Source organism: Esox lucius, chromosome 7 (genome assembly GCF_011004845.1).
Source record: "Esox lucius isolate fEsoLuc1 chromosome 7, fEsoLuc1.pri, whole genome shotgun sequence".
In the NCBI taxonomy this organism is placed as follows: domain Eukaryota; kingdom Metazoa; phylum Chordata; class Actinopteri; order Esociformes; family Esocidae; genus Esox; species Esox lucius.
This window is the reverse complement of record NC_047575.1, coordinates 32,796,509-32,809,576: the sequence shown is the minus strand read 5'-3', so window position 1 is coordinate 32,809,576 and position 13,068 is coordinate 32,796,509. Positions and strand designations below refer to the sequence as shown.

General features: G+C 39.1%; 1 protein-coding gene across 5 annotated transcripts in view; it reads right to left on the bottom strand.

The window, feature by feature from the left end:
- igsf9bb (immunoglobulin superfamily, member 9Bb) overlaps nt 1-13,068 on the bottom strand; it is a 169,193-nt gene that overhangs the window by 47,689 nt on the left and 108,436 nt on the right. For all 5 annotated transcript variants that reach the window (XM_029121266.2, XM_029121264.2, XM_029121267.2 and 2 more), the window contains exons 8-9: nt 7,366-7,508; nt 1,911-2,051 (exon numbers count right to left, since the gene is read on the bottom strand). In XM_029121266.2, coding sequence (XP_028977099.1) covers nt 1,911-2,051; nt 7,366-7,508 — 284 coding nt within the window. The remainder of the gene's footprint in view (nt 1-1,910; nt 2,052-7,365; nt 7,509-13,068) is intronic.

Here is a 13,068-nt window from a genome sequence, read left to right as displayed (position 1 = left end):
TGGCTAATGCGATAGCTCGAAAGTAGTTTGGCCACAATGTACTTATGACCTAGATGACTAGAAAACCCTTAAAATAATTCTTCATGAGCCTAATTCTAAAACAATACATTCATTAATAATGATGATGTGATGTATGGTGAAAGAGTTCTGTAATTCAGCAAGCAATATGTCTTAACTAATAATAATAATGATTAATGTGATTTGTAATGGTCTTTTTTTACATCCAAGGTACTACACATTTGTTTTATTTTAATTCAATAATAATAATAATAATTCATAAACATAATAATGTATGTGGACAACAATCAAAGCTGTATAAAATTAACATAACATTGGAACCTTTAGGACAACACTGGGATTCCTACTAACCCAATAGCTTTTTTGTGCTGCAGACACAATGGTAAATGCTTTCACCAAAATGTTACTTGTTAGTAACTGTAACAGCTAACATTAATCAGAGTTTTCATGCACTATACAAGGGGTACTCAACTCTTATCCTACAAGGTCTGGAGCCCGCTGGTTTTTCTGTTCCACCTCATTATTTACACTCACCTGATGTCCCAAATCCCTGTTTACAGGGTTGCAATGAAAAAAGTGGAACTGGCATCGATGTGACAGAGCAGGGAGAGATATAAAACATGCATGGCGCCCAGGAGCAGGGTAGATAAACACTGTTCTAAAGGATTGACCTTTTTGGGGATAGTTACATTTTCCCTCAAATCTTTTGATTTTAGCTAATCAAAATACTTCACAACATATCCATTACATCCAGTCTAGCCTGGGCCAGACACTTGAAATGACAGAAAGAAAATAACCAGCTAGTAGCCTAGAACAATATACAGTATGCAGTGTTCCTTCAATTAGCTAGATACGTAGCTACAAAAGTGACATCACTGTATCACAATGCAAGCGTTGTAATGAGCCACTTCCTCAATTGTACTGCCCTGAGTCAGTGCGGTTCAGCTAACAACATACAAACTGGTGCTTGGGTACACAAGACACAGGGGGGAAGGTGCTGTGGGAGATGATTGCTTGGTAGACTAAACCAATTAAGCCAAATCCCTACTGGGCTGAAATTTCTCACTTTCCATTTTCTTGGCTAATGATTGCCTTTTTTAATGCATTATTCTATCAGAACTTCCACACAATTGTAAAATGACTAAATCACTGTCACAAAGTGTGTAATATTTTTATAACAATATCTTAATGTAACAATGAGCTTTTAGGCATTTTAATTTCAAATTTGAATTGAGAATGCTTTGAAATATGTGGTCCACTTCCGACAAGAAGGATGGCACTACTTGCATATGTAATAAAGCCACCTGACATCAGACCATGGCCCATGGACTGCTACCCAATGGGGTTAAGGCAAGGCTTGAACATGAGTGTTGCTGCTAGTCTAACTAGTCTTCCTATTGAAAATCAGTGGCAACTGCTACACTAACTGGCATGGTTAGTGTTAATGTATGCTAATGCCTAACTGGCTAGCCCAGATAGACAGGCAGCCAGGTAGCCCACCGACTGTATAAACATGAAGCATCAGGTTGTCATTTCCACTCCGCACAAAGAGAGAAATAGGGCTAGATTCTGCAAATGTTCCCATTAATGAAAATGTTTTGATTTCAATACAGTTTTCTGTCCCAAAACGTACAATAATCCTATGAATGGTGTGGAATAGTGCGTTTAGACATTACACTTGTGAAGACGTCTAGGAGAAACATGCTAGAATGCACCAGTATTGCCTAATCGGATCCTGTCAGCGAGTGCTTGGCTTTCCTAGGTTCTGCCTACTCGGCCTAACTAACCCCCCATGGGAAACCACAGTTTGTGGGCTATTTCTATTCATTTATAAGCTTCTTAGATGCTATTCTTTCTATGGAAAATGCAAATGACTGTTCACAAATGCGTACCTTTAGCACCAGGGGAGTTGGATCGGACCATCCCTCGGAGCCCAGGGCGTTGTAAGGCATGCAGGTGTAAGTACCCAGAGAGTCCTCCGTCACCTCAGCCACACGGATGCTTCCATCCTCCATTTGGCTCCAACCAGGGTACTGAGGGAACAAAGAGACACTAACTCTATGACATTGCAATATTTGCACGGTTGGGCTCCCCAGTGGCACAGCACTGCCCCATTATCCTGCATAAATGAGCTGAGAATACTGCGGCTGCAAGATGGGATAGGAAGTGAGCAGTGTGATCAGTCCCCCGTTGTTCTCAATAGGTTTTCATAATGTCATTTCCAGCCTACCTTTACAAACAAACTTCAAATCTGCAGTTAACTGTATTTTAACTGAATTTAATATGTAGTAGTAATACTGAAGTATAAATGTAGCTTGTATTTAAAAAATGTTACCTTCAGTATGCTATCCTTGATATGTAGTTACTGCAGTCTACCTGAATGATTATAGCAAGCTGCTTTCAGTGTAGTTTATTTGCATACATAAATCTAAGAATATTTGACTGTTAATTGGTAGTCCCTGATCTCCTGCATTCCTCTCACAGTTTTGTGAAATTAGTGAAATTCTTTGGTGAAAAGAATTACAAGGAAATGTTTGCCAGCTAATGTCTCATATTAACGATTGTAGCAAAACCTTGCTGCACAGTTTACTCCCATTTGATGTTGCTATGCCACACAAGGACCAATTGGGTCCCACTCATTTGACATAGTGGATATCAATAATACAACTTTTTTTCTGGTTCCCAGTTAGGCTATACTATCTCTGATCACAGTCTACATGCACATCCGGCTAATCACCAGCAGAGAGTAACCATATTAAATGTTTATATCACCATTGATAAGGTTCACAAATTGAATCTCTAATCTGCAATGGATTCAAAAGAATCCCGGGTAAGACTATGAAATATGCTCTAAATGTGATCAATTACAGTGGGTCCTTACAGTATATGTCAACAGTCCTGCCTCCAAAATACCAGATCATGGGTTATATATTAAGAAAAAAATAATCTATTTTTGTGCATTTATAGTTTGATTTGTACAGTGGGATATGGCAATATTAGTGACACATTTTATGGGCACAAATCTTTTTAAGTTAAAAAATCCCTCCAAATTTCTTCATAACTACATTCAGTTTGACTGCATTGACAGTTTCCCTTCATTACTGAATTATTAATCTGAGCCTTACTTTAAACTTAACTACTGCAGTTTGTAACAAGGTGCCATGCAATCCACATGGACTGCCGGTGGCCCAGGGTGAATATGGTGGCCTTTGTGAATTAGCAACATCATGATCAGTATTTTCCTGCTTTATCTGCTTGATCTTCTCTATCTCTGTCCAGGATGACCTGTCTTCTAAGACCACATCCCAGAAGAAACTGCCTTGATGACTCCTGGCTGACCCTGTCCCCATTCCACTTGGTCGCACTGTCAATCCAGGGGATATGAAACCTGCCTGTATCCACAGAGCATCACAGAAAAAAGTAGGATCAGATCCCCAGCTTCATACTGTATGAACTCTGTTGTTATTCATTATGACTAAATGTCAAAAAAAATTATACTGAAAATCAGCAGTTCTACTCTGAGAGGCTATGTGGATTTGTGTCCTATTCATCAAAGTTACACTCCCAAAAAAACAGTCCTGTCTCAACTTCTTGAGATGTAACCAATCATTGGCCCATTTCATCCCTTTTTCATTTAATTAATAATAGGTACTTGGTGGTAATATTGCAATATTTTCTATCCAAGGTGGCCAGCCATTCACCAAAATAGACCCTGGGTGTGCAGGCCTCCGTCTGAGTGTCACTTTGAAAAACTTTGGTGTGATTAAGAGCTGGATCAAACTCCTGCACACCCAACAGCTTTCCAGGGGTGCTGTTTTTCATACAGGATCCTGTTGGAGCTGTTTTTCTACATAGATTGGGTTGAAAACCTTGAAAGTGGCTGTGACATCCCAGTCTAATGGACATATTCGGAAAAACACAGTGCCTGTACCTATATTTAATTCCAAGCTAACCACTGCCGCTTGCAGATCTTAATCTGTTAATCTCGAATGATTCCTTCCTAGGGCACTCCACGTTTGGCTGATGAAACTCAGAGGGTGAAAACTCAGAACTTCTAAGGACTGTTGAGTGGATCAAAGAACCCATCACCTTCAGGATATAGTTGTGTCTTGAGTGATGCAATTCATGTTTCATTTTGAATGAGCAATAATTTGCCAAAATGAGCAAGAAATTCAAATGACCAAATCGATCCACTACAACATTCAACTTAGGACGTTTTTCATCTATTACGTGTTTCACAAGTCTCAAATTCAGACAAAAAAATGCAAGAGTCATTTAATTCATATGCTATCTATTATCTGTGAAACTTTATAAATAAAATTAAAAAATCATGTTGTGCTTTGTGGCATTCCACTTCGCTCATGAATGGTGTTTGGTTGCAGACTCAATGGAAGTTGCCACTGGAGGGTCTAATTATCCCATACACACACACAATCATTTTTCCTCCCTCAGCTTTGGGACACTTGCAAATGGAGTAGGCACGCATGAATGCGCAAATGGAGGGCCAAGGGCTGAGAGAAATGGGTTCATTTAAGATTTAGCCAATGAACCAAAACTAAAACGAGGAAGTTCAGAGGCTTTTTAAATATGTCGATTGAGCCTGCTGCCTGGACACGGATAGACAAACTATTCCGAAGCGATGATTGAGAAGGCCCTGTCTGCAGCTGTGTTTTCATATTCTTTGGATCATAAGAAGGCCAGTACCCAAGTGCTATCTGATAAAATGTTTTAAGACATAAACACTTTTTAATCAATATGCTCATGTCGTGTTCTGTGCCTCACTTTAGTAACTACAAGCAAATGCAGAAAAGTGCTATTTTGCTCTTTGCTTTGTGGCAGTAATGTACCCATGAGTAAATACAGCAAATCTCACCTACATACCAACAAACAACAACATTAACACAAACTGACCAGTAAAAATGACTGTTTCAGTTGATAATGTACTTTTGACAAGCAAATTATATACCTTTGCCGTTACTTGGAAAAACATTAACACATGTTTACCAGGTAAATTACAAATTCACTTCTTTGACAAAAACTAACATTTGTCACCAGAAAAACAGCATGTTTAAATTGAGTAGACATTTTATAGTAGAGTGCTAGTGACAGATTGCAATAATTCCCGCTGACAGGGTTTTCAATAAGCGAGACTGAAATCAATTGGCATATCTACAAAGACTAAGCTATGCCTTTATATCCCACTACAGTTGGGAAAAAACACAAACATTTACACTCATTTACCAGAATAAATACCTAAGAATTCATGGTCTCTACTTTCCACCAAACCTGGTTGTTCTATGAAGGATGCCACAGAACACGTTCAGACAGTAGCTTGAATAACAGCAAAGTACCTGCATTCATGTTTGTTTATACATTACCCAGTAGAATGTCACAGATCTCAATAGTCACAGATCTCAATAATCAGCTTCTTAACCCGGACAAAATAAGCAGTAAATTCACATAGCCACTGTTTGTTTAGCAAGACGAAAAGCACCAAACAATAGAATTAATGTACTTATTTGCCACTTCTATTAAACTATTGTGGTCCAAATCCAATTAGTAAATACAGTACATTCTTCAATTCGTATTTGAAACCTTTATCCCACCAGACAGGAAATCCCAATATACACCCTATGGCCAAAAGAATGTGGAAAGCACTACTAATTATTGAGTTTTGGTGTTTCAGCCACACCTAATGCTCACAGGTGCATAAAATCCAGCACACAGCCATGAAATCTCTATAGTCAAACACTGGCAGTACAATGCATCACCCTGAAGAGCTCAGTGACTTTAAACGAGGCACTCTCATAAATAAGATGCCACCTTGGCCACAAGTCAGTTTGTGAAACTTCTGCCCTATGTTAGGGAATTTCTTTAGCTGATGTATTCTTAATTCTATAGATGTATGAAGGAGTTACTGATTAAAGTACTGAGTCCCCATGTTTAGATAAGAGATGGAATGTTGGTTGTGCTATAACCGTGGCAAAGGAAGAATGAGGTGTTGAGGTATATGTAAACCTTTTGTCAGGATGGGGTAGATGCAGATCGGTGGGTTTTAGGACAGGATAGGGGAAGACACAACAGGGGTAGGATGGATCGGAAGGAATTAGAGAATTAATGAGAATTAATGAGCAGTGTTACTACACCCCTTTTACCTGTATAAATACTTTCACTGTTCTGTTTTCCTCAGAGATTCCTCAGAGGTTTATTCTGTAAGCTTTTGACCCATCTCTCCTTGCAAGTAAATTAAACCGCTGATTGTTTTATCTCTGTACTTACATCCACTGAGAGCTCTTATAGATGGCATTACCATAACACCTACTAGATCTGCCCCGGTCAACTGTAAGTGCAGTAATTGTCAAGTGGAAGCATCTTGGAGCAACAATAACACAGCACGAAGTGGTACACCACGCAAACTCACTGGGCCGCAGCTCAGTGTAACTCAAGAGATTTCCAAACTGCCTCTGGAAGCAACATCAGCACAAGAACTGTGCATCGGGTGGTTCACAAAATGGGTGTTCCCATAAACATGCACAATGCCAAGAGCCGGCTGGAGTGGTGTAAAGCAGAGCACCTCGGGACTCCGGAGCAGTAGAAACGTGATCTCTGGAGTGATAAATCATGCTTCACTATTTGGCAGTCTGACGGACAAATCTAGGTGTGTTGGATGCCAGGAGAACGCTACCTACCAGAATGCATAGTGCCTATTGAATGCATAGTGCCCATTGGATACTGGTTTTGGGCTAGGCACCTTAGTTCCAGTGAAGGGTCATCTTAATGTTGCAGGATACAAAGACAATTGGCTGCTTCCAACTTTGTGGCAACAGTTTGGGGAAGGCCCTTTCCTGTTCTAGCATGACCATGCCCTGGGCACAAAGTGGGATCCATAAAGACATGGTTGGTGTGGGGGTACTCGAGTGGCCTGCACAAAGCCCTGACCTCAACCCCATTGAACACCTTTGGGGTGGAAAAACCAACCAGGTTCCTTATGGCCAATTAGGTGTGAAACAAATCTGACTGCTCTAGACATGAGACACACCATCTTCCTGGGTGAAATGCTCCTTTAATGAAAGGGCATTACAGTCATCATGACAGGATGTAATAGATCCATAGACAATGATTTGCAAAAGTCTAAGTCAAACCTATTGCCCAGTTTCTTCAAGTGTCTTTGACTTTCCTAGCTATTTCCCAATTGCCTTTAGGATAATACAATCAATTATTGTTACTTTTTATTACATTAAAAGTATATTCAAATTCATTCTAATATCATCTAATGAATATACATGATGTGCTAAGGACACAGGATCCATATTTTAATTTAAATAATGACAATGATTCTTGACTCACCTTCTCTATCCGGAGGGGGTTGCCATCTTTGGTCCACTTGACCAAGGTGACGGGCGGGTTGGCATCAACTGGGCAGCGGATGAAGCCTGGCAGGCCGATGGCTGCATAAATGGCAGGTGGCATGTCTTTGACACGGGCAGGGTCTAAAGCAAGAGAGATATAACGCTAATTTTGTATACTTGCTTTATTATTTGTTTTACTGGACATAGGAGAGATGGTGGGAAGGGTAGAGAGTATGTCACTGTGCAGTGTTCTGGATTCTAATCCATGAAAATCCAAAACAGTTAGGATGATGTGTAAAATTGTAAGAAAAACAGAATGCCATGATGTGCAAATCATGTAAACCCTATATTCAATAGAAAGAAGTACAAATAAAACACATTTTGAAACTGGGAAATGTTATTGTTTCTTGAAAAATAACATTTGATTGAATTTGATACCAGCAACACATTTAAAAAAGCTGGGATAGGGGCAACAAATGACTGGAAAAGTTGCGTAATGCTAAAAAGAAAAGAACCTGGTGGAACATCTCACAACTAATTAAGTTAATTGGCAACAGGTCAGTAACATGATTAGTGATGAAAAGAGCATCCCAGAGAGTATTTTCAGAAGTAAAGATGGGGAGGGGTTCCCATGATGGGGAGGGGTTCCGCAGGCAAATATTTGCCTCAAAACTGCGCAGGCAAATAGTGCAACAATTTAAGAATAATGTTTCTCAACATAAAATTGCAAATAGATTGTGGATGTCATCATGTACGTCATGGTAGAAAACTCTACCATGCAAAGAAGAAACAATATATAAACGCAATCCATAAAACGCCAGCAACTTTTCTAGGCCAGAGCTAATTTTAGATGACTGAGACAAAGTGGAAAACTGTCCTGTGGTCTGACAAATCAAAATGTGAAATTATTTTTAGGAAACATGGACGGCACGTCCTCCAGGCTAAAGAGAAGAGGAACCATTCAGCTTGTCACCAGCACGCAGTGCAAAAGCCAGAATATTTGATGGTATGGGGGTGCATTAGTGCACATGCCATGGGTGACTTGCACGTCTGTGAAGGCACCATAAATGCTGAACAACATATACAGGTTTTGAACCAACATATGCTGCCATCCAGATATCCTATTCAAGGAACCATGCTGTATTTAGAACAATGCCAAACCTCATACTGAACGTATCACAACAACATGGCTCTGTAGTAAAAGTATCCGGGTGCTAAACTGGCCTGCCTGCAGTCGAGACCTGTCACCCATTGAAAAAAATATGACAAAGAAGACACTGAACTGTTGAGCTGCTGAAATCCTATATCAAGCAAAAATGGGAAAACATTTCATTTTCAAAACTACAGCAATTGGTCACCTCAGTTCCCAAACACTTACAGAGAATTTTTAAAAGAAGAGGTGACGCAACACAGTGGCAAACATGCCCCTGTCCCAACCTTTTTGAAACATGTTGCTGACATCAAATTCATAATGGGCATGTTTTTCTTCAAAAAGCAATAACATTTCTCAGTTTCAACAATTGATATGTTGTCTTTGTACTATTTTTTATTAAATATAGGGATACATGATTTCAACATTAATGCGTTCTGCTTTTATTTGCATTTTATGCAAACTTTTTTGAAACAGGGTTATACAGTAGTGTAGGTAGTGGTTTTAACCACTAGCTAGATCATCCAGCATCCAGGCCAAGTCAACTGTTACAGTAAAACATCATATTTAAGGTATAGCTAATGAACATGGGAGCACTGCTACAGCAGGAGCCAGGATAAATAACAGGTTTAATGAGCATGGGGATGTTGTAAATATGATAAACTCTGTGCCTTAGTAAATGCTGTTCGGAGAGCAGTGGCAGTTTATACATAGGTTATTCTTAGTGGAAGTGTAAACAATGACAAACAAAAAGGAAAAAAAAAATACCATTAGTATGCCAATACAGGACGGAGAATAAGAGAAACAATGTATAGAATGGCAGTAAAATGTGGATTAACATGAACATAGAGCAAGCTGTCCTCTTCAGTATTCAGACAAAGGCTCAATGACCACAGTCTGTCTGGAGTCACGGCTGATAACTTCATCTGGCAGCACGGATAGACAAGAGAAAGACTTAGCACTTAGCACAAGTCAAATTCGAAGAAGCTCGGAAGCAAAAGAACAGTAGGCTCGAATGGCAAAGTGGAGGGTGTTTTGTTACGTTCCAATAAGAACGTAGCTACATTTCTCAGTTAACCTTTTGTGACACTACACCAATATTGGTCTTTATGCATATTAAAAAATGTGATAACCAAATATATAGTTAGGTCTGAAAATATTTGGATATAATTTTCACAATTTTGATTCTGTATGCCACCACAATGGATATGAAATTAAACAACCAAGATGCAATTGAATTGCAGACTTTCAGCTTTCATTCAAGTGGTTGAACAAAAACAGCGTACCAAACGTTTAGGAATTGCAACCGTTTTCATACATAGTCCCCTTATTTAAAGGGCTCAAAAGTAATTGGACAAATTAATACAATCATAAATAAAATGTTCATTTTAAATACTGTCAATAACCATTTGTAGGCAAGTCTGGAACACATGAACATCACCAAACTCTGGGTTTCCTCCTTTGGGATGCTTTGCCAGGCCTTTACTGCAGCTGTCTTCAGTTGTTGTTTGTTCGTGGGTCTTTCTGCCTTAAGTTTCGTCTTCAGCAAGTGATGCATGCTCGACCGGGTTGAGATCAGGTGATTGACTTGGCCATTGCAGAATATTCCACTTCTTTGACTTAAAAAACTCCTGGGTTGCTTTCGCAGTATGTTTTGGGTCATTGTCTGTCTGTAAAGTGAAGCGCCTTCCAATCAACTTTGCTGAATTTGGCTGAATCTGAGTAGACAATATATCCCTATACACTTCAGAATTCATACGGCTGCTTCTGTCTTCTGTCACATCGTCAATATACATTAGTGACCCAGTGCCTTTGGAAGCCATGCATGCCCATGCCATCACACTGCTTCCAGTGTTTTACAGGTGATGTGATATGCTTCGGATCATGAGCCGTTCCTAGCCTTATCCATACTTTTTTCTTCCCATCATTCTGGTAAAGGTTGATATTAGTTTCATCTGTCCAGAGAATGCTGTTCCAGAACAGGGCTGGCTTCTTTAGATGTTTCTTGGCAAAGTCTAATCTGACCTTTCTATTCTTGAGGTTTATGGATGGTCTGCACCTTGTTGTGAACCCTCCGTATTTGCTCTTGTGAAATCTTCTCTTTATGGTAGATTTGGATAATGATATGCCTACCTCCTAGAGATGTGTTCTTCATTTGGCTGGATGTTGTGAAGGGGTTTTTCTTTACCATGGAAAGGATCCTACAATCATCCACCACTGTTGTCTTCCATGGATGTCCAGGCCTTTTTTGTGTTACAGAGCTCAGTAGTGCATTGTTTTTTTCTCAGAATGTACCAAACTGTTGATTTGGCCACCCATAATGTTCCTGCTATCTCTCTGATGGATTATCGTATTTTTTGCAGCATAAGCATAGCCTGTTTCACTTGCATTGAGAGCTCCTTTGACCGCATGTTGTGGATTCACAGCAACAGCTTCCAAATGTGAATGCCACACCTGGAATCAATTCCAGACCTTCTACCTGCTTAATTGATGAAGAAATAACAAAGGAATAGCCCACACCTGTCCATGAAACAGTTTGGTCCTTTGAAATAGAGGGAGCAACATATTAAAGAGCTGTTATTCCTAAATCCTCCGTCCAATTTGAAAGTGAATACCCACAAAATAAAGCTGAGAGACTGCACTAAGCTCACATTCATTATACAACTGTAACTTGAATACATTTTGGTAAACAGCCAAAATAACAGAACTTGCATCAGTGTCCAATTATTTCTGATATATATTGAATGTACTCAACTGTTAAAATCATGTACTGAATTGTAGATATCAATTATAATAATTTATGAGATATATTGTTATCATGGCTTATGTATTTCAAGTGTCTGATAATATCATCTGTTGTACACTACGGTCTAAAAATGTCAGGTTGGTCAAGGGGAATTAGCCAGGAAGAGAGCTATATAAGTGTATGACCTTCACAGATACAAGACACAGCATGCATGTCATCTGTATATAACCCTTAATGTGCTAATGAATAAATAAATTGTTCAACAATCATGAAGGGAAATTGATTATTATATAATCCTGTTTCTAAATGAGTTGGGATGCTGTGTAAAATGTAAAGAAAACAGAATGCAATGAGTTGCAAATCATTTAAACCCTATATTCACTAGAAAATAGTACCAAGACATCAAATGTTGAAACAGAAATATGTTATTGTTTCTTGTTAAATACAACTCTTTTCATAAAAGCTGGGACTGTGGCACCAAAAGGTGGGAAATGTTGTGTAAAGCAAAAAAACTAAACCTGGTGGAACATCACACAACTAATTAGGCAATTGATCAGTAATATGATTGGGAATTAAATGATCATTCCAGAGAGGATGGGCCTGTCAGAAGTGAGGATGGGGAGGGGTGAATGGTGCCTCAATTCATGAATAACGTATCACAATGTAAATTTGAAAATAGTTTAGGGATCTTATCATCTACAGTACACAATATCATTATTGTAGTAATCTCTGTACGCAAGGGACAAGGGTGAAAACCAATATTGGATGTCTATGATCTTTAGGCTCTCAGGCAGCAATGCATTACAAAGAGACAGGATTCTGTAGTAGAAATCTCTGCATAGGCTCAGGAACACATCTGAAAACCATTGTCTGTGAACACAGAACATCACAGAATCCACAAATGCAAGTTAAAACTCCACCATGCAAAGAAGAAACAATATATACACAAGATCCAGGAACGCCAGCGCCTTCTCTGAGCCTGAGCTCATTTTAAATGGACTGAGGCGAAGTGGAAAACTGTCCTGTGGTCTGACGAATCAAAATGTGAGATTATTTTCAGGAATCATGGATGCCGTGTCCTCCAGGCTAAAGAGGAGAGGGACCATCCGGCTTGTAATCAGCCTGCAGTGCTGATTAAAAGCCAGAATCTGTGATGGTATGGGGGTGCATTAGTGCACATTGCATGGGTGACTTGCATGTTGGTGAAGGCACCATAAACGCTGGAGAAACGTATGCTGCCATCCAGATGTCCTTTTCAAGGAGCCATGCTGTATTTAGGTCAATGCCAGGCTCTGAAGTATGAGTCCTAAACTGGCCTGCATGCAGTCCAGACCAGTCACCCATTGAAAACATATGGTGCATTATGAAATGACAAATACACCAAAGAAGACCCTGAACTGATGGGCAGCTGTAATCCTATATCAAGCAAGAATGTGACAACATTCCACTTTCAAATCTACATCAATTGGTCTCCTCAGTAAGTGTTGTTAAAATACTTTTTTGAAACGTGTTGCTGAAATCAAATTGAAAAGGGAAATGAACAATAACATTTCTCAGTTTCAACATCTGATATGTTGTCTTTGTACCAATTTCAATTAAATAAAGGTATAAGTGATTTGCACATCATTGCATTCTGTATTTAGTCTCAACTTTTTTGGAAACAGAGTTGTGTTAAATTATGATTAAATTTCAATTGTAATGGACTCTGGAATATTTTGATAACCAAACAGTGGAAGTTAACATGGTTTTAATAAGGATTAAAGAATCACATACCCTATTTACACTATCATGCCAACCACTATCAT